Genomic DNA, 23,467 nt, shown 5'->3' with positions numbered 1-23,467 from the left:
CTCAGTCTACAGAACAATGATAAACACTCCAGTGTGGTACAGTATCAACCCTCAGTCGACAGAACAGTGATAAACACTCCAGTGTGGTACAGCATCAACCCTCAGTCTACAGAACAATGATAAACACTCCAGTGTGGTACAGTATCAACCCTCAGTCTACAGAACAGTGATAAACACTCCAGTGTGGTACAGTATCAACCCTCAGTCTACAGAACAATGATAAACACTCCAGTGTGGTACAGTATCAACCCTTAGTCTACAGAACAATGATAAACACTGCAGTGTGGTACAGTATCAACCCTCAGTCTACAGGACAATGATAAACACACCAGTGTGGTACAGTATCAACCCTTAGTCTACAGAACAATGATAAACACTGCAGTGTGGTACAGTATCAACCCTCAGTCTACAGAACAATGATAAACACTCCAGTGTGGTACAGTATCAACCCTCAGTCTACAGAACAGTGATAAACACTCCAGTGTGGTACAGTATCAACCCTCAGTCTACAGGACAATAATAAACACTCCAGTGTGGTACAGTATCAACCCTCAGTCTGCAGAACAATGATACACACTCCAGTGTGGTACAGTATCAACCCTCAGTCTACAGGACAATGATAAACACTCCAGTGTGGTACAGTATCAACCCTCAGTCTACAGAACAATGATAAACATTCCAGTGTGGTACAGTATCAACCTTCAGTCTACAGAACAATGGTAAATACTCCAGTGTGGTACAGTATAAACCCAGAGTCTACAGAACAATGATAAACACTCCAGTGTGGTACAGTATCAACCCTCAGTCTACAGGACAATGATAAACACTCCAGTGTGGTACAGTATCAACCCTCAGTCTACAGAACAATGATAAACATTGCAGTGTGGTACAGTATCAACCTTCAGTCTACAGAACAATGGTAAATACTCCAGTGTGGTACAGTATCAACCCAGAGTCTACAGAACAATGATAAACACTCCAGTGTGATACAGTATCAACCCTCAGTCTACAGAACAGTGATAAACACTCCAGTGTGGTACAGTATCAACCCTCAGTCTACAGAACAATGATAAACACTCCAGTGTGATACAGTATCAACCCTCAGTCTACAGAACAGTGATAAACACTGCAGTGAGGTACAGTATCAACCCTCAGTCTACAGAACAGTGATAAACACTCCAGTGTGGTACAGTATCAACCCTCAGTCTACAGAACAATGATAAACACTCCAGTGTGGTACAGTATCAACCCTCAGTCTACAGAACAGTGATAAACACTCCAGTGTGGTACAGTATCAACCCTCAGTCTACAGAACAATGATAAACACTCCAGTCTACAGAACAATGATAAACACTCCAGTGTGGTACAGTATCAACCCTCAGTCTACAGAACAATGATAAACACTCCAGTCTACAGAACAATGATAAACACTCCAGTGTGGTACAGTATCAACCCTCAGTCTACAGAACAATGATAAACATTCCAGTGTGGTACAGTATCAACCCTCAGTCTACAGAACAATGATAAACACTCCAGTGTGGTACAGTATATACCCTCAGTCTACAGAACAATGATAAACACTCCAGTGTGGTACAGTATCAACCCTCAGTCTACCGAACAGTGATAAACACTGCAGTGTGGTACAGTATCAACCCTCAGTCTACAGAACAATGATAAACACTCCAGTGTGGTACAGTATCAACCCTCAGTCTACAGAACAATGATAAACACTCCAGTGTGGTAAAGTATCAACCCTCAGTCGACAGAACAGTGATAAACACTCCAGTGTGGTACAGCATCAACCCTCAGTCTACAGAACAATGATAAACACTCCAGTGTGGTACAGTATCAACCCTTAGTCTACAGAACAATGATAAACACTGCAGTGTGGTACAGTATCAACCCTCAGTCTACAGGACAATAATAAACACTCCAGTGTGGTACAGTATCAACCCTTAGTCTACAGAACAATGATAAACACTGCAGTGTGGTACAGTATCAACCCTCAGTCTACAGGATAATGATAAACACTCCAGTGTGGTACAGTATCAACCCTCAGTCTACAGAACAATGATAAACACTCCAGTGTGGTACAGTATCAACCCTCAGTCTACAGAACAGTGATAAACACTCCAGTGTGGTACAGTATCAACCCTCAGTCTACAGGACAATAATAAACACTCCAGTGTGGTACAGTATCAACCCTCAGTCTGCAGAACAATGATACACACTCCAGTGTGGTACAGTATCAACCCTCAGTCTACAGGACAATGATAAACACTCCAGTGTGGTACAGTATCAACCCTCAGTCTACAGAACAATGATAAACATTCCAGTGTGGTACAGTATCAACCTTCAGTCTACAGAACAATGGTAAATACTCCAGTGTGGTACAGTATCAACCCTCAGTCTACAGAACAATGATAAACATTCCAGTGTGGTACAGTATCAACCCTCAGTCTACAGAACAATGATAAACACTCCAGTGTGGTACAGTATCAACCCTCAGTCGACAGAACAGTGATAAACACTCCAGTGTGGTACAGCATCAACCCTCAGTCTACAGAACAATGATAAACACTCCAGTGTGGTACAGTATCAACCCTCAGTCTACAGAACAATGATAAACACTCCAGTGTGGTACAGTATCAACCCTCAGTCTACAGAACAATGATAAACACTCCAGTGTGGTACAGTATCAACCCTCAGTCTACAGAACAATGATAAACACTCCAGTGTGGTACAGTATCAACCCTTAGTCTACAGAACAATGATAAACACTGCAGTGTGGTACAGTATCAACCCTCAGTCTACAGGACAATGATAAACACTCCAGTGTGGTACAGTATCAACCCTTAGTCTACAGAACAATGATAAAAACTGCAGTGTGGTACAGTATCAACCCTCAGTCTACAGAACAATGATAAACACTCCAGTGTGGTACAGTATCAACCCTCAGTCTACAGAACAGTGATAAACACTCCAGTGTGGTACAGTATCAACCCTCAGTCTACAGGACAATAATAAACACTCCAGTGTGGTACAGTATCAACCCTCAGTCCACAGAACAATGATACACACTCCAGTGTGGTACAGTTTCAACCCTCAGTCTACAGGACAATGATAAACACTCCAGTGTGGTACAGTATCAACCCTCAGTCTACAGAACAATGATAAACACTCCAGTGTGGTACAGTATCAACCCTCAGTCTACAGAACAATGATAAACACTCCAGTGTGGTACAGTATCAACCCTCAGTCTACAGGACAATGATAAACACTCCAGTGTGGTACAGCATCAACCCTCAGTCTACAGAACAATGATAAACACTCCAGTGTGGTACAGTATCAACCCTCAGTCTACAGAACAGTGATAAACACTCCAGTGTGGTACAGTATCAACCCTCAGTCTACAGAACAATGATAAACACTCCAGTGTGGTACAGTATCAACCCTCAGTCTACAGGACAATGATAAACACTCCAGTGTGGTACAGTATCAACCCTCAGTCTACAGAACAGTGATAAACACTCCAGTGTGGTACAGTATCAACCCTCAGTCTACAGAACAATGATAAACACTCCAGTGTGGTACAGTATCAACCCTCAGTCTACAGAACAATGATAAACACTCCAGTCTACAGAACAATGATAAACACTCCAGTGTGGTACAGTATCAACCCTCAGTCTACAGAACAATGATAAACACTCCAGTCTACAGAACAATGATAAACACTCCAGTGTGGTACAGTATCAACCCTCAGTCTACAGAACAATGATAAACATTCCAGTGTGGTACAGTATCAACCCTCAGTCTACAGAACAATGATAAACACTCCAGTGTGGTACAGTATCAACCCTCAGTCTACAGAACAATGATAAACACTCCAGTGTGGTACAGTATATACCCTCAGTCCACAGAACAATGATAAACACTCCAGTGTGGTACAGTATCAACCCTCAGTCTACCGAACAGTGATAAACACTGCAGTGTGGTACAGTATCAACCCTCAGTCTACAGAACAATGATAAACACTCCAGTGTGGTACAGTATCAACCCTCAGTCTAAAGAACAATGATAAACACTCCAGTGTGGTACAGTATCAACCCTCAGTCTACAGAACAATGATAAACACTCCAGTGTGGTACAGTATCAACCCTCAGTCTACAGAACAATGATAAACATTCCAGTGTGGTACAGTATCAACCCTCAGTCTACAGAACAATGATAAACACTCCAGTGTGGTACAGTATCAACCCTCAGTCTACAGAACAGTGATAAACACTCCAGTGTGGTACAGTATCAACCCTCAGTCTACAGAACAATGATAAACACTCCAGTGTGGTACAGTATCAACCCTCAGTCTACAGAACAATGATAAACATTCCAGTGTGGTACAGTATCAACCCTCAGTCGACAGAACAATGATAAACACTCCAGTGTGGTACAGTATCAACCCTCAGTGCACAGAACAGTGATAAACACTCCAGTGTGGTACAGTATCAACCCTCAGTCTACAGAACAATGATAAACATTCCAGTGTGGTACAGTATCAACCCTCAGTCTACAGAACAGTGATAAACACTCCAGTGTGGTACAGTATCAACCCTCAGTCTACAGAACAATGATAAACACTCCAGTGTGGTACAGTATCAACCCTCAGTCTACAGAACAGTGATAAACACTCCAGTGTGGTACAGTATCAACCCTCAGTCTACAGAACAATGATAAACACTCCAGTGTGGTACAGTATCAACCCTTAATCTACAGAACAATGATAAACACTGCAGTGTGGTACAGTATCAACCCTCAGTCTACAGGACAATGATAAACACTCCAGTGTGGTACAGTATCAACCCTCAGTCTACAGAACAATGATAAACACTCCAGTGTGGTACAGTATCAACCCTCAGTCTACAGAACAATGATAAACATTCCAGTGTGGTACAGTATCAACCCTCAGTCTACAGAACAATGATAAATACTCCAGTGTGGTACAGTATCAACCCTCAGTCTACAGAACAGTGATAAACACTCCAGTGTGGTACAGTATCAACCCTCAGTCTGCAGAACAATGATAAACATTCCAGTGTGGTGCAGTATCAACCCTCAGTCTACAGAACAATGATAAACACTCCAGTGTGGTACAGTATCAACCCTCAGTCTACAGAACAATGATAAACACTCCAGTGTGGTACAGTATCAACCCTCAGTCTACAGAACAATGATAAACACTCCAGTGTGGTACAGTATCAACCCTCAGTCTACAGAACTATGATACACACTCCAGTGTGGTACAGCATCAACCCTTAGTCCACAGAACAATGATGCACACTCCAGTGTGGTACAGTATCAACCTTCAGTCTACAGGACAATGATAAACACTCCAGTGTGGTACAGTATCAACCCTTAGTCTACAGAACAATGATAAACACTGCAGTGTGGTACAGTATCAACCCTCAGTCTACAGAACAATGATAAACACTCCAGTGTGGTACAGTATCAACCCTCAGTCTACAGAACAATGATAAACATTCCAGTGTGGTACAGTATCAACCCTCAGTCTACAGAACAATGATAAACACTCCAGTGTGGTACAGTATCAACCCTCAGTGTACAGAACAGTGATAAACACTCCAGTGTGGTACAGTATCAACCCTCAGTCTACAGAACAATGATAAACACTCCAGTGTGGGACAGTATCAACCCTCAGTCTACAGAACAGTGATAAACACTCCAGTGTGGTACAGTATCAACCCTCAGTCTACAGAACAATGATAAACACTCCAGTGTGGTACAGTATCAACCCTTAGTCTACAGAACAATGATAAACACTGCAGTGTGGTACAGTATCAACCCTCAGTCTACAGAACAATGATAAACACTCCAGTGTGGTACAGTATCAACCCTCAGTCTACAGGACAATGATAAACACTCCAGTGTGGTACAGTATCAACCCTCAGTCGACAGAACAATGATAAACATTCCAGTGTGGGACAGTATCAACCCTCAGTCTACAGAACAGTGATAAACACTCCAGTGTGGTACAGTATCAACCCTCAGTCTACAGGACAATGATAAACACTCCAGTGTGGTACAGTATCAACCCTTAGTCTACAGAACAATGATAAACACTGCAGTGTGGTACAGTATCAACCCTCAGTCGACAGAACAATGATAAACACTCCAGTGTGGTACAGTATCAACCCTCAGTCTACAGAACAATGATAAACACTCCAGTGTGGTACAGTATCAACCCTCAGTCTACAGAACAATGATAAACACTCCAGTGTGGTACAGTATCAACCCTCAGTCTACAGAACAATGATAAACACTCCAGTGTGGTACAGTATCAACCCTCAGTCTACAGGACAATGATAAACACTCCAGTGTGGTACAGCATCAACCCTCAGTCTACAGAACAATGATAAACACTCCAGTGTGGTACAGTATCAACCCTCAGTCTACAGAACAATGATAAACACTGCAGTGTGGTACAGTATCAACCCTCAGTCTACAGAACAATGATACACACTCCAGTGTGGTACAGTATCAACCCTCACTCTACAGAACAATGATGCACACTCCAGTGTGGTACAGTATCAACCTTCAGTCTACAGAACAATGATAAACACTCCAGTGTGGTACAGCATCAACCCTCAGTCTACAGAACAATGATAAACACTCCAGTGTGGTACAGCATCAACCCTCAGTCTACAGAACAATGATAAACACTCCAGTGTGGTACAGCATCAACCCTCAGTCCACAGAACAGTGATAAACACTCCAGTGTGGTACAGTATCAACCCTCAGTCGACAGAACAGTGATAAACACTCCAGTGTGGTACAGTATCAACCCTCAGTCTACAGAACAATGATAAACACTCCAGTGTGGTACAGTATCAACCCAGAGTCTACAGAACAATGATAAACACTGCAGTGTGGTACAGTATCAACCCTCAGTCTACAGGACAATGATAAACACTCCAGTGTGGTACAGTATCAACCCTTAGTCTACAGAACAATGATAAACACTGCAGTGTGGTACAGTATCAACCCTCAGTCTGCAGAGCAATGATAAACACTCCAGTGTGGTACAGTATCAACCCTCAGTCTACAGAACAATGATGAACACTCCAGTGTGGTACAGTATCAACCCTCAGTCTACAGGACATTAATAAACACTCCAGTGTGGTACAGTATCAACCCTCAGTCCACAGAACAATGATACACACTCCAGTGTGGTACAGTATCAACCCTCAGTCTACAGAACAATGATAAACACTCCAGTCTGGTACAGTATCAACCCTCAGTCTACAGGACAATGATAAACACTCCAGTGTGGTACAGTATCAACCCTCAGTCTACAGGACAATGATAAACACTCCAGTGTGGTACAGTATCAACCCTCAGTCTACAGAACAATGATAAACACTCCAGTGTGGTACAGTATCAACCCTCAGTCTACAGAACAATGATAAACACTCCAGTGTGGTACAGTATCAACCCTCAGTCTACAGAACAATGATAAACACTCCAGTGTGGTACAGTATCAACCCTCAGTCTACAGAACAATGATAAACACTCCAGTGTGGTACAGTATCAACCCTCAGTCTACAGGATAATGATAAACACTCCAGTGTGGTACAGCATCAACCCTCAGTCTACAGAACAATGATAAACACTCCAGTGTGGTACAGTATCAACCCTCAGTCTACAGAACAATGATAAACACTCCAGTGTGGTACAGTATCAACCCTCAGTCTACAGAACAGTGGTAAACACTGCAGTGTGGTACAGTATCAACCCTCAGTCTACAGAACAGTGATAAACACTCCAGTGTGGTACAGTATCAACCCTCAGTCTACAGAACAATGATAAACACTCCAGTGTGGTACAGTATCAACCCTCAGTCTACAGGACAATGATAAACACTCCAGTGTGGTACAGTATCAACCCTCAGTCTACAGAACAGTGATAAACACTCCAGTGTGGTACAGTATCAACCCTCAGTCTACAGAACAATGATAAACACTCCAGTGTGGTACAGTATCAACCCTCAGTCTACAGAACAATGATAAACACTCCAGTCTACAGAACAATGATAAACACTCCAGTGTGGTACAGTATCAACCCTCAGTCTACAGAACAATGATAAACACTCCAGTCTACAGAACAATGATAAACACTCCAGTGTGGTACAGTATCAACCCTCAGTCTACAGAACAATGATAAACATTCCAGTGTGGTACAGTATCAACCCTCAGTCTACAGAACAATGATAAACACTCCAGTGTGGTACAGTATCAACCCTCAGTCTACAGAACAATGATAAACACTCCAGTGTGGTACAGTATATACCCTCAGTCTACAGAACAATGATAAACACTCCAGTGTGGTACAGTATCAACCCTCAGTCTACCGGACAGTGATAAACACTGCAGTGTGGTACAGTATCAACCCTCAGTCTACAGAACAATGATAAACACTCCAGTGTGGTACAGTATCAACCCTCAGTCTACAGAACAATGATAAACACTCCAGTGTGGTACAGTATCAACCCTCAGTCTACAGAACAATGATAAACACTCCAGTGTGGTACAGTATCAACCCTCAGTCTACAGAACAATGATAAACACTCCAGTGTGGTACAGTATCAACCCTCAGTCTACAGGACAATGATAAACACTCCAGTGTGGTACAGTATCAACCCTCAGTCTACAGGACAATGATAAACACTCCAGTGTGGTGCAGTATCAACCCTCAGTCTCAGGTTGAACAACCTGCCACCTGATCTTGTGTGGAGGAAAATTCCTTCTTCTGAAGACTTGAACGCATGTGAGAGCAGCAGGGAGAAGAAGATCCCAAACAGTGTAGGTGCGAGAACACAGCCCTGTTTCACCCGCTCGGGAGCAGCGACCTCGCTCCTTCATACTCCAGTGTGATACAGTATAAACCCACTCCTTTTAACATCCATCTTCCCTCTCTTTTAATGCAAGTACATTTAACATTTGAAGAGGTTGAATTACATGAGGTGAGGGTGATTGTAATAAACTCTGGAATGTTGCTAATTTGAAGCAGATGCTGGGTTGCAAGGGCCTTCAGAAACTGTGTAGTTTCAATGCTCAGAATAAACGTCATGTTAACAGCGAAGGTTGCAAATACATCTGAAACAGAAGCAGTAAATACAAAGCAGTATATGATAGAGGAAAATAGTTTGTCTCATCAAACTTGGTAAATCTTTGGGATTAGGTGTCTTTATATTGAAATTTCCCTCAGGAAGGTTAAAAGTGCCTGATGGGATAGAGTGCTATATACTGTCTGTGGAAGAAGCAGACTTGACAGTTGAATGGCTTTATCTTCCCAATGATTTCCTATTTCCTATCTTCTCACCATCAATGAACAGTTAATTGTTCCTGGATTAAAATCCTGGAACTCCCTTTCTAACAGCACTGTGGGTGTACCTACACCACAGGGACCAAAGCGGTTCAAGAAGGCAGCTCACCACCACTTTATCAAGGGCAATTAGGAATGGGCAATAAATGCTGGCCTGGCCAGTGACACCCACATCCCGAGAATGTCAGCCAATGTATATCAGCTAGGGCAGGGCTAATGGGAAAGGCTTGGGATACAGGCAGCAGTGTTTGGACTGAGGGGAAGTTTGCAGAGGGTGGCCAACCAGGAGAGCAGTTGAGTATGGAGGTGAAAAAGTATGGAGGTGAAAAAGCATGGCTTTCCGCGGCATTGGACGTGAGCAGGGGGTGGCTGGTGTTACACAGGTGGAAGATGAAATGCCCAGGAGTAGTCCTTCAGCAAACGTTTTAAGCAGAGAATTTCTCATTTTAATCACCCTCTGTTTTTTATTGTGATCCTCAGAACCTTCTCAGCTCCAGTACAAAAAGCCCAAACTTCTCAACTGCCTCGTAATAACTCCAGATACAAAATTAAGATTCAGTCTGCCTTTTTTTGGCTTTACCTACCAAGTGTTGCACTCGTGCATCTGCTCACCAAGGTTCCTCTACTCCATGGAAAATCTTACCATTCAAGGCCTACTTGCTTCCTTCTGTTTTTGCTGCTAAAATGTTTTACTTCACACATCTCTACATTGAGCTGTTCTTGCCCCACCCCCACCTCACTTGTTTATAATCTGTGACTTTTCTAATATTTGTCAGTTCCGAAGAAGGGTCACTGACCCGAAACGTTAACTCTGCTTCTCTTTCCACAGATGTTGCCAGACCTGCTGAGTGATTCCAGCATTTCTTGTTTTTGTTTCAGATTTCCAGCATCCGCAGTATTTTGCTTTTATCTACATTGAGCTGCTCTGCTAACTTTCTGCCCAGCTCACTATCCAATCTATGACCTTTGTTGTCCTTGTCACAATTTGCTCGACTCCTAAGTTTATTGGCATTTGCATACTTCAATGTTGTTACATACGAACATAAGAATTAAGAGAAGTAGGCCATTTGGCCCCTCTAGCCTGCTGTGCCTTTCAATAAGATCAAGGCTGATTTGTTTGTGTCTCGAATTCCACACTCCCATCTACCCCGATAACCTTTAATTCCCTTGCCTAACAAGAATCTATTTACCTCCGCCTTAAAAATATTCAATGCCTCTGCCTCCATCACTTTCTGAGGCAGAGTTCCAAAGTCTCACAACCCTCGTAAGACAAAAAATTCTCCTCATCTCTGTCTTAAAAGGGCAACCCCTAATTTTAAAACAGAGCCCCCTAGTTCTGGACTCACCCACAAGAGGAAACATCCTTTCAACAATCACCTTGTCAGGATCTTATAAACTTCAATCAAAATCTCTCCTCACTCTTCTGAATTCCAGTGAAAACAAGCCCAGTCTGTCCAACCTTTCCTGATAAGACAACCTGCTCATTCCAGGTATCAATCTAGTAAACCTTTTCTGAACCGCCTCCAATGCATTGTCATCCTTCCTTAAATAAGGAGACCAAAACTGCACACAGTATTCGAGACGTGGTCTTACCCTGTATAACTGAAGCATAACATCCTTACTTTTATTTTCGATTCCTCTTGTAATAAAAGATAGAATTCCATTAACCTTCTTTATTACTAGCTGTACCTGTATGCTAACTTTTTGTGACTCATGCACTAGAACACGTGATCCCTCTGCACCTCGGAATTCTGCAGTCATTCTCCTTTGAAGTAATACTCTGCTTTTTTATTCTTCCTAAATCTAGAAAGTGTAGATGTGCAAAGGGATCTGGGTGTCCTTGTCAATAAGTCACTGAAAGTTGACACGCAGGGACAGCAAGCACTTAAGAAGGCTAATGGTATGTTAGCCTTTATCACAAGAGAATTTGAGTACAGGAGTAGTGAAGTCTTAAAAAGGGGCGGCACAGTGGCGCAGTGGTTAGCACTACAGCCTCACAGCTCCAGGGACCCGGGTTCGATTCTGGGTACTGCCTGTGAGGAGTTTGCAAGTTCTCCCTGTGTCTGCGTGGGTTTTCTCCGGGTGCTCCGGTTACCTCCCACAAGCCAAAAGACTTGCAGGTTGGTAGGTAAATTGGCCGTTACAAATTGTCACTAGTATAGGTAGGTGGTAGGGAAATATAGGGACAGGTGGGGATGTTTGGTAGGAATATGGGGTTAGTGTAGGATTAGTATAAATGGGTGGTTGATGGTCGGCACAGACTCGTTGGGCCGAAGGGCCTGTTTCAGTGCTGTATCTCTAATCTAATCTAATCTAATCTAATCTAATCTGCCAAAGTGAACAACTTCACATTTTCCCACGTTATATTTCATCTGCCAGATTTTTGTCCACTCACTCAACCTATCTATATCGGTTTGCAACCTCCTTATGTCCTTTTCACAACATGCTTTCCTCCCTATCTTTGTGTCAACTGCAAATTTAGCTACCATGCCATCACTCCCTTCATCTAAGTCATTGATATAAATTATAAAAAGTTCCCTTAATTCTAGATCTGAATTGTTTATGTGTATAGTAAATGCACTGGAAAGAGGGTCAGTAACCAGTGGGGGTTAGATTTAATTTAATTGACAAATGATCTGGAGGAGAGATGAACATTTTGTTTTTACACAGTGAGTTGTTGTTCTCTGAAGTGCACTGTCTGAAAGGGTGTTGGAAGCAGATTTAATAATAAATTTCAAAAGGGAATTGGATAAATACTAGAAGGGGAAAATTTTGCAGGTCTCTGGGGAAAAAGCAGGAAATGGGGCTGATACTAGCCCAGAGCAGGGGAATGGGGTGAAGTGGATAGCCCTTTCAAAGAGTTGGTATAGGCACCATGGGCCAAATGGCCTCATGTGCTGTATGATTCCATGAATCTGAATAACAGCCACAACAGAGACTCCTATGGAAAGCCACTTCCGGTACCCTTCCAGTCTGACAGAATTCCCTTTATTCCGACCCTGCTTCCTACCCTACAACCATCTTTCCTTCCACATGGCTAGTTTTACAAGCCGTTGTCTTTGCCATAAGTTTCCCGTGTTGCAGCTTATCACAAGCTTTTCAGGAAATCCATCACTGCATTTATTTTATCCTGAGTTATTTCTTGAACAAATTCGCCCAGGTTGTCTAAGCTCAGCGCTTTGGGAATCTATACAGACTGCTACATAAACCAGCCCTTAGGGAATCTATACTGACTGCTACATAAACCAGCCCTTAGGGAATCTGTACTGACTGCTACATAAACCAGCCCTTAGGGAATCTATACTGACTGCTACATAAACCAGCCCTTAGGGAATCTATACTGACTGCTACATAAACCAGCCCTTAGGGAATCTGTACTGACTGCTACATAAACCAGCCCTTAGGGAATCTGTACTGACTGCTACATAAACCAGCCCTTAGGGAATCTATACTGACTGCTACATAAACCAGCCCTTCGGGAATCTATACTGACTGCTACATAAACCAGCCCTTAGGGAATCTGTACTGACTGCTACATAAACCAGCCCTTAGGGAATCTATACTGACTGCTACATAAACCAGCCCTTCGGGAATCTATACTGACTGCTACATAAACCAGCCCTTAGGGAATCTATACTGACTGCGACATAAACCAGCCCTTAGGGAATCTATACTGACTGCTACATAAACCAGCCCTTAGGGAATCTATACTGACTGCTACATAAACCAGCCCTTAGGGAATCTGTACTGACTGCTACATAAACCAGCCCTTAGGGAATCTATACTGACTGCTACATAAACCAGCCCTTAGGGAATCTATACTGACTGCTACATAAACCAGCCCTTAGGGAATCTATACTGACTGCTACATAAACCAGCCCTTAGGGAATCTATACTGACTGCTACATAAACCAGCCCTTTGTGCTGTGCGGTGGTCACTCCTACCAATACTGTCATGCTGAGAAATCTCAGCAATGTATAATTAATAGGGATAATAATGAAACCGGACCACCCGGCATCGACCTCGGCACTGGGAATGACAACGGCAAACCCAGCCCTGTCGACCCTGCAAAGTCCTCCTTACTAACATCTGGGAGCTTGTGTCAAAGTTGGGAGAGCTGTCCCACAGACTTGTCAAGCAACAGCCTGACATAGTCATACAGGAATCATGCAGGACAGACCCAGCAGAGGTGGTGGCACAGTGGTATACAGTAGACAGGGAGTTGCCCTGGGAGACCTCAACATCAACTCCGGATCCCATGAAGTCTCATGGCATCAGGTCAAACATGGACAAGGTAACCTCCTACTGATTACCACCTACTGCCCTCTCTCAGCTGAGGAGTCAGTACTCCTCCATGTTGAACAGCACTTGGAGGAAGCACTGAGGGTGGCGAGGGCACAAAATGTACTCTGGGTGGGGGACTTCAATGTCCATCACCAAGAGTGGCTCAGTAGCACCACGACTGACCGAGCTGGCCGAGTCCTAATGTTCTGAAGAAGGGTCACTGACCTGAAACGTTAACTCTGCATCTCTCTCCACAGATGCTGCCAAACCTGCTGAGTATTTCCAGCATTTTTTGTTTTTATTTTTATCCTAAAAGACATAGCTGCCAGACTGGGTCTGCAGTAGGTGGTGAGGGAACGAACAAGAGGGAAAAACATACTTGACCTTGTCCTCACAAATCTACCTGCTGCAGATGCATCTGTCCATGACAGTATTGGTAGGAGTGACCACCGCACAGTCCTTGTGGAGACGAAGTACTGCCTTCACATTGAGGATACCCTCCATTGTGTTGTGTGGCACTATCACCGTGCTGAATGGGATAGATTTCAAACAGATCTAGCAATGCAAAACTAGGCATCCATGAGGCGCTGTGGGCCATCAGCAGCAGCAGAATTGTACTCAACCACAATCTGTAATCTCATGGCCCAGCATATCCCCCACTCTACCATTACCATCAAGCCAGGAGACCAACCCTAGTTCAATGAAGAGTGCAGGAGGGCATGCCAGGAGCAGCACCAGGCATACCTCAAAATGAGGTGTCAACCTGATGAAGCTACAACCCAGGACTACTTGTATGCCAAACTGCGTAAGCAGCATGCGATAGACAGAGCTAAGCGATCCCATAACCAACGGATCAGATCTAAGCTCTGCAGTCCTGCCACATCCAGCCGTGAATGGTGGTGGACAATTAAACAACTAACTGAAGGAGGTGGCTCCACAAATATCCCCATCCTCAATGATGGGGGAGCCCAGCACATCAGTGCAAAAGATAAGGCTGAAGCATTTGCAACAATCTTCAGCCAAGAGTGCCGAGTTGATGATCCATCTCAGCCCCCTCCTGAAGTCCCCAGCATCACAGATGCCAGACTTCAGCCAATTCGATTCACTCCGCGTGATATCAAGAAACGACTGAAGGCACTGGATACTGCAAAAGCTATGGGCCCTGACAATATTCCAGCAATAGTACTGAAGACCTGTGCTCCAGAACTAGCCGCACCCCTAGCCAAGCTGTTCCAGTACAGCTACAACACTGGCATCTACCCTGCAATGTGGAAAATTGCCCAGGTATGGCCTGTACACTAAAAGCAGGACAAGTCCAACCCGGCCAATTACCGCCCCATCAACCTACTCTCAATCATCAGTAAAGTGATGGAAAGTGTCATCAACAGTGCCATCAAGCAGCACTTGCTTAGCAATAACCTGCTCAGTGACGCTCAGTTTGGGTTCCGCCAGGGCCACTCAGCTCCTGATCTCATTACAGCCTTGGTTCAAACATGGACAAAAGAGCTGAAATCAAGAGGTGAGGTGAAAGTGACTGCCCTTGACATCAAGGCAGCATTTGACCGAGTATGGTATCAAGGAGCCCTAGAAAAACTGAAGTCAATGAGACTCGGGGAAAACCCTCCGCTGGCTGGAGTCATACCTAGCGCAAAGGAAGACGGTTGTGGTTGTTGGAGGTCAATCATCTGAGCTCCAGGACATCACTGCAGGAGTTCCTCAGGGTAGTGTCCTGGGCCCAACAATCTTCAGCTGCTTCATCAATGACCTTCCTTCAATCACAAGGTCAGAAGTGGGGATGTTCGCTGATGATTGCACAATGTTCAGCACCATTCGCGACTCCTCAGATACTGAAGCAGTTCATGTAGAAATGCAGCAAGACTTGAACAATATCCGGCTTGGGCTGATAAGTGGCAAGTAACATTCGCGCCACACAAGTGCCAGGCAATGACCATCTCCAACAAGAGGGAATCTAACCATCTCCCCTTGATATTCAATAGCATTACCATTGCTGAATCCCCCACTATCAACATCCTAGGGGCTACCATTGACCAGAAACTGAACTGGAGTAGCCGTATAAATACCGTGGCTACAAGAGCAGATCAGAGGCTAGGAATCCTGTGGTGAGTAACTCATCTCCTGACTCCCCAAAGCCTGTCCACCATCAACAAGGCACAAGTCAGGAGTGTGATGGAATACTCTCCACTTGCCTGGATGGCTGCAGCTCCAACAACACTCAGGAAGCTCAATACCATCCAGGACAAAGCAGCTCACTTGATTGGCACCCCATCCACAAACATTCACTCCCTCCACCACCGACGCACAGTGGCAGCAGTGTGTACCATCTACAAGATGCACTGTGGCAATGCACCAAGGCTCCTTCGACAGCACCTTCCAAACCCGCGACCTCTACCAACTAGAAGGACAAGGGCAGCAGCTGCATGAGAACACCACCACCTGCAAGTGATGGCACAGTGGTTATCACCGCAGCCTCACAGCTCCAGCGACCCGGGTTCAATTCTGGGTACTGCCTGTGTGGAATTTGCAAGTTCTCCCTGTATCTGCGTGGGTTTTCCCCGGGTGCTCCAGTTTCCTCCCACAGCCAAAGACTTGCAGGTTGGTCGGTAAATTGGCCATTATAAATTGCCCCTTGCATAGGTAGGTGGTAGGGAAATATAGGGACAGGTGGGGATGTGGTAGGAATATGGGATTAGTGTAGGATTAGTATAAATGGGTGGTTGATGGTCGGCACAGACTCGGTGGGCCGAAGGGCCTGTTTCAGTGCTGTATCTCTAAAAAAAAAAGTCACACACCATCCTGACTTGGAACTATATCACCATTCCTTCACTGTCGCCGGGTCAAAATCCTGGAACTCCCTTCCTAACAGCACTGTGGGTGTACCTACCTCACATGGACTGCAGTGGTTCAAGAAGGCAGCTCACCACCACCTTCTCAAGGGCAATTAGGGATGGGCAATAAATGCTGGCCTGGCCAGCGATGCCCACATTCCATGAACGAATTAAAAAAAGGGGCCGTCACTCTTGTAATACTCTTGTTCAATCTGGCTAAGAGGTGTGTATATATCCTGGGCTACTCACAAAAATGGAATTCAGTTGTTAATTAGTATTTCATGGTCTAAAGCCAAATGAAAGGGCACTTGTGTTAGTCATTGCAAGTTGTTGGCTGGAATATAGCCAGTACTGATTCAGAAAACAGCTTCCTAAGCTACACTTTATTTTATTCTTTTTTGGGATATGGGCGTCATTGGCAAGGCCAGCATTTGTCGCCCTTCCCTAATTGTCCTTCACAATTGAGTGGCTTGTTCGGCCATTTCAGAGGGCAGTTAAGAGTCAACCACATTGCTGTGGGTCTGGAGTCACATGTAGGCCAAACCAGGTAAGGGCAGCAGATTTCCTTCCCTAAAGGAACCAGATGGGTTTTTACAACAATCACAATAGTTTCATGGCACAATTCCTGAAACTAGCTTTCAGTTCAAGGTTTTTATATAATTAATTAATTGAACTTCTGTTCATGGTGGGAATTGAACCCATATCCCAGGGCATTGGGCTAGGCCTCTGGATTACTAGTTTAGTGACACTACCATTACGCTACCATCTCTCGCCAGCTTTTATTTCTGATCGAAATTGATGTGTCTCCGAAATGAATGCCTCTGCCATCTTGATTCAATGGTGCAAACCTGTCACCCAGGCAAGCTGATTTCTGTAAGGATAGAATGATGTAGAAATCCCTGTAGTTTGCCTGTAAACACACATCACACATGACTCGTGAAAAAGCAGCGTATCTGGTTTGTAAAACAAGTTTGCACATCTACTAAGTGCTGACTAAATTATTGACTGGGCAGAGGATAACTGGCAGTTAATGTGGCAATAAGAAATATTTTCACACCTGGTAAAGTGGTTATTGTAGCACAGAGTGAATTGTTGCTTATTCTGGTTGTACAATACATTCTAAACTATGATGTGGTACAGTAGTGAAAACAACATGCTGGAGCAACACTTCACTCAAGACTGAAGAGAGCTTCCAAAAGTGCACAAATTTATGGCCTTATGCCTGGAATGGGGATTGTGTATTTCCACAGTTCTGGGCCAAGCATTTAGTCTAATGCCCAGTTGAAAAGCAGTAAAGTATCTTAATGGATGATTGCAGCTTTTGATTTGTCTGACATTTTAATCCTGGAATTTGCACAATCTAAATATGTGAATTTTTGAGCATGGGTCGTGATGGCTAACCAGGCTGGAATCTACTGGCCAGTTGTAGAATGACTTTCTCTAAAAGATACAAATTTGACCATGTTGCTCAAAATCAAAGTTTAAAACACATATATAGTTTTTACTTTTGTGATCAAAGATACAAGGTCATTCTGCATGGAACCTGAGTGACTTTGTGTGAATCTTTAACCAATCTAACTCTCCTGTGTTTATGGTTTTACATTTACGGTTTACTCTTTGTATTATTATCTGCAACATGTAATGTGCATTGATACTGTAGCTGGGGTTTCAGTACTGAAAACTCTTTAATTTGCAGTTAATACGTAGATGACATTAAATTGCCAAATTGGTCTGATACGTTTGGTGAGTTTTGGTTTTTAAAACCCGAACAATAACAGCTGATGCATTGAAATAATAATTCAAGCAAATGTATTTTATTTTATAGTGTTCTGAGGAGCTGGGTGCTATAATAGGTTAGGCACTGGGTTGAAGTTCAGCCCAGACTGATCTTGTTTTGCTTACTGCTTTGCAGTTAAGGGTTACCAACTCTGCTTGGGAGCATTCCTGGAGTTTTTGATACCACTCCAATAAAAAAGACTTTTTTTTTGCATTTCCAATATTTTTCTAAATAATAACCAAATGCGTTCAAACGAAATGAAAGAAAGACTGTTCTCCCAAGTTACAGCAGCATCCTGGAGTTTAATCTTTAATTCATGGAGATTCCGGAACAACCCTGAAGGGTTGGCAACCTTGTACAGGTTGTTTCCCAAAATTCAAAGTCATCTCTGCTGGCTGGCTGATATATTCCTGTGTGTGAAATGAGTTTGAGAAGGTGCAGTCTGTTCCCAATTGGCAGAGAATTGTTTCTAGTTCAGCATTATTCACACACATACAGGTCAGAGCCCCAACAGCTTAATGGCTAAGGCACTGGCCTGCTAAGCCAGCAATTGTGGGTTTTCATCCCCCTGGGCTGAAGCAATTTTCAGTTGGCTGAATGGCCTCTCCTTCTGTGCTGTTATGACTCTGACTGAGAGAGTGGGGTGTGTGGAGAAAGCCACACTGGTGCTCTTCTGAGGTTGGGACTGAGGTGAGCTTTACTCTGATTGCTTGAAGTGGAAGGGATTTGATTTCTCCAGTACTGGAGTAGAGTCATTGATGGCACAGAAGGAGGCCATTTGGCCCATTGAGTCCATGCCAGCTTTCTGCAGAGCCATCCAGTCAGTCCCACTCCCCCGCTCGCTATCCATTGCCCTGCAAGTTTTTTTCCTTCAAGTGTCCATCAATTTCCTTTTGAAATCATGGTTGCCTCCACTTCCACCTCCCTCGTGGGCAGTGAGTTCCAGATCATTACCACTCACTGTGTAAAAAAGTTCTTCCTGCATCACTTCCCCAAAACCTTCAATCTGTGTCCTCTGGTCTTTGTACCATTTGTTAATGGGAACAGTTATTCCTTGTCTACCTTATCTAAGCCTGTCATAATCTTGTACACCTCTATCAAATCTCCCCTCAATCTCCTTTGTTCCAAGGAGAACAACCCCAGCTTCTCCAACCTAATCTTGTAACTAAAATCCCTCATCCCTGGAACCATTCTGGTAAATCTCCTCTGCACCCTCTCAAGGACCCTCACGTCCTTCCTAAAGTGTGGCGGACTGAACACAATACTCAAGTTCGAGCCTAACCAGAGCTTTATAAAGGATCAGTATAACTTGCCTGCTTTTGTACTCACAATCTGTATTTATGAATCCCAAGATCCCATATCCTCTGCTAGCTACTCTCTCAATATGTCCTGCCGCCTTCAAAGATCGATGTACATGCACCCCCAGGGTCCCTCTGTTCCTGCACACTCATTAAAACTGTGCCATTAAGTAGAAATTGCCTCTCCCTGTTCCTTCTGCCAAAATGCATCACCTCATACTTGTCAGTATTAAATTCTATCTGCCACCTCCCTGCCCATTCTGCATGCCTATCTATGTCCTGTTGCAGGTGGTTCATATCAGCCTCACTGTTTGCTGCACCTCCAAGCTTGGTGTCACTGGCAAGTTTTGAAATTCTACTCTGTATTCCAAGATCCAAATCATTGATATAAGGTCCCAGCATTAGTACTGGGTCCCATCAGCGTGATGAATAGAAACGAAATGAAGAAATCATTCTCATTGACCTTGGAACTTTTTAGGGATGACCTGGTGAAATCAGTTAGTCTTCTTCACTTCGATGGTAATGGCGATTTTGGCTCCCCATAGAATCATATAAGGTTTACAGCACAGAAAGAGGCTATTTGGCCAATCGTGTCTGTGCCAGCCAATAAACGATCCATCCACTCTAATCCCAGCTTCCAGCATTTGGTCCATAGCCCTGCAGATTACAGCACTTGAGGTGCATATCCAGACTCCTTTCGAATGAGTTTCGGGTTTCTGCCTCAACTACCTTTTCAGGCAGTGAGTTCCAGACCATCACCACCTTCTGGGTGAAAATGTTTTTCCTCATCTCCCCTCTAACCTTTCTACCAATCACTTTAAATCTATGCCCTCTCGTCACTGACCTCTCTGCTAAGGTGAATAGACTCTTCACCTCCACTGTATCCAGGCCCCTCAAAATTTTGTATATTTCAATCAGATCTCCCCTCAGCCTTCTCTGTTCCAAGGAGAACAACACCAGCCTATCCAAATTTTCCTCATAGCTGCAATTTTCCAGTCCTGGCAACATCCTCGTAAATCTCCCCTGTACCCTCTCTGGTGCAATTATATCCTTTCTGTAATGAGGTGACCAGAACTGCACACAGTACTCAGGTTGTGGCCGAACCAATGAGTTATACAGTTCCAGCATAACCTTCCTGCTATTGTATTCTCTACCTCAGCTAATAAGGGAAAGGATTCCATATGCCTTCTTAACCACCTTATCGACCTGTCCTACTACCTTCAGGGATCTGTGAACATTCACTCCAAGGTCCCTCACTTCCTCTACACCTCTCAGTATTTTCCCATTATTCTTGCATTCCTTTGCCTTGTTTGAGTCCCCAAATGCATCACCTCACACTACTCCGGGTTGAATTCCATTTACCACTTTTCTGCCCATCAAGATCTTCCTGCAGCCTACCGTTATCCTCCTCGCTATCTACCACACGGCCAATCTTTGTGTCGTCTGCAGACTTCTTGATCATGCCCCCTACATTTACGTCCAAATTGTTAATATATACCACAAAAAGCAGGGGACCCAGTACTGAGCCCTGTGGAACACCACTGGAAACAGCCCTCTAGCCGCTAAAACACCCGTCAACAATTACCCTTTGTTTCCTGTCACTGAGCCAATTTTGTATCCACCTTGCTGCATTTCCCTGGATCCCGTGGGATTTTTGTTTTACACAATCTGTCATGTGTGACCTTGCCAAAAGCTTTGTTAAAATCAATGTCGACCACATCAACTTCCTTGTTACTTCAAAATATTCGATCAAGTTGGTCAAATAAGATCTTCCCTTAACAAATCCGTGCTAACTATCCTTGATTAATCCATGCCTTTCTAAGTTACAGTTTATCCTGTCTCTCAGAATTGATTCCAATAATTTGCCCATGACTGAGGTTAAACTGACTGGCCTATAATTATTCAGTCTATCCCTTGCTCCCTTTTTAAACAGAGGTACATTGTTAACAGTCCTCCAATCGTCTGGCACCACACCTGTATGCAGTGAGGACTGGAAAATGATGGCCAGACCTTCTGCTATTTCCTCTCTTGCTTCTTTTGACAGCCTGGGGTACATTCATCTGGCCCTGGTGATTTATCAACTTTCAAGGATGTTAATCCCATTAATACTTCCTTCTCCCTATGTTTATCACATCCAATACTTCACACCCCTCTTCCTTAACTGCAATATCGTCATCATCCCCCTCTTTTGTGAAGACAGATGCAAAGTATTCATTAAGAACAAACCAACATCTTCCGCCCCTAGACATAGGTTACCTTTTTGGTCTGAGCGTGAGCAGCCACAATGCACCAGCAAAGGTAGCAGTGGCTTAAATAGTCAGAGAAACTGTAGCTTGCAAGATAATAGTGGTCACTGTCATCTTCCAGACATGCATCATCGTCTTATCCTTCAGGGTGGACTTCGACCTTGAATTGCTTGCTGCTGCACAGCTGGTTGTTGTCCCACTCTATTGCAATCCAGGAATCCACATATATTTTCAGAATGGTATTTATTTTTGTATACCCTGTCTACCTTCATTGTATTTTTCTTGTTTCTTTTGACTATTCCAGCGATGCAGTGGTCCTTCATCTCCCACAGGCACTGCATCTCCCATCGGCTCCTTCTGTACCCGTTTGACTTGGGATGACCGCCAGGGTCAGTGGCTGCGTAGACGACGCCTCGATGGGGCCATTAACCGAGTTCCCATGGGCTTCTATGAAAAAGTCTGGAAAATTTTACGGAAGGTGAGTTCCTGATGGTGAATGTTCAAAAGAGTGATGTCTCAGTCCGTTGGAAGTATTCTAACCCTCCGCTTTCTGCCCGTGCTGTGTAAAGGAAGTACTGAGCAGATCTCAAGCCCAGCTCCAATGTCTACATTAGAAATCAACTTTATACTTAGTTAAAAAAATTCAACTTGACTTTTTTTAAATAATGCTCAGTCTTTACATACAGGCAGGATTGTGCAAGGCAGGGAGGCTGAGTCAGGTATGGTAGACAAGCTGGGTCAGGATTAGTGACAGATCTGGCTTGAATTTGACCTCCTAATGGGGGGAAGAAATTAAAGATAGGAAAAGCCACCAAAATTAATTGTAAGAAAGAAATCTTCAGATCAAAAACAATGGCAGCCATATGTGTTCATAGAATAGAATAATAGGATAACAGAGCACAGGAGGAGGCCATTCAGCCCATAGAGTCTGTTCTTTTGAAGAAGAATCTAGTTAGTTCCATTTGCCAGCTCTTTCCCTATATCCATGAATGTGGTTTCTTGAAATATTTATCCAATTCCTTTTTGAAATTCTTTTTCTAAAAAGTGTTCATCTGAGGATTTTTCTGGTGCATTGTGTCACATGTTTAATATTGACCAATTGGATCTCCACATTGTCCCAGTGTAACCTGGCAAGATCGCAACTCAATTATCACCGTTAATGGCTCATTGCAGTATTCGGAACACAGGCACACACTATCACACATACCCACAATGTTATTGACACATAACCATCGTGTTATTGACTCATTCACTGTGTTACTGACCCATTTACAATGTTACTGACCCTTTCACTGTATTCCTGAACCATTCACAATGTTACTGACCCATTCATAATGTTACTGACACAGATCCACAGTGTTACTGACCTATTCACACTGTTGCTGATCCATTCACAATGTTACTGACCCATTCACATGTTACTGACCGATTCAGTGTTACTGACGCATTCACAGTGTCACTGACGCATTCACAGTGTTACTGACCCTTTCACAGTGTTACTGACCCATTCACGGTGTTACTGACCCTATCACAGTGTTACTGACCCTATCACAGTGTTACTGACCCTATCACAGTGTTACTGACCCTATCACAGTGTTACTGACCCTTTCACAGTGTTA

General features: G+C 43.7%; 1 protein-coding gene across 3 annotated transcripts in view; it reads left to right on the top strand.

The window, feature by feature from the left end:
* LOC137374285 (phosphorylase b kinase regulatory subunit alpha, liver isoform-like) overlaps window positions 1–23,467 on the top strand; it is a 285,712-nt gene that overhangs the window by 235,724 nt on the left and 26,521 nt on the right. For all 3 annotated transcript variants that reach the window (XM_068040091.1, XM_068040092.1, XM_068040090.1), the window contains one exon: window positions 22,153–22,326. In XM_068040091.1, the coding sequence (XP_067896192.1) occupies window positions 22,153–22,326 (174 nt within the window). The remainder of the gene's footprint in view (window positions 1–22,152; window positions 22,327–23,467) is intronic.

Source organism: Heterodontus francisci, chromosome 10 (assembly GCF_036365525.1).
Source record: "Heterodontus francisci isolate sHetFra1 chromosome 10, sHetFra1.hap1, whole genome shotgun sequence".
Classification (NCBI taxonomy): domain Eukaryota; kingdom Metazoa; phylum Chordata; class Chondrichthyes; order Heterodontiformes; family Heterodontidae; genus Heterodontus; species Heterodontus francisci.
This window is presented reverse-complemented; position numbering and strand designations above follow the sequence as displayed.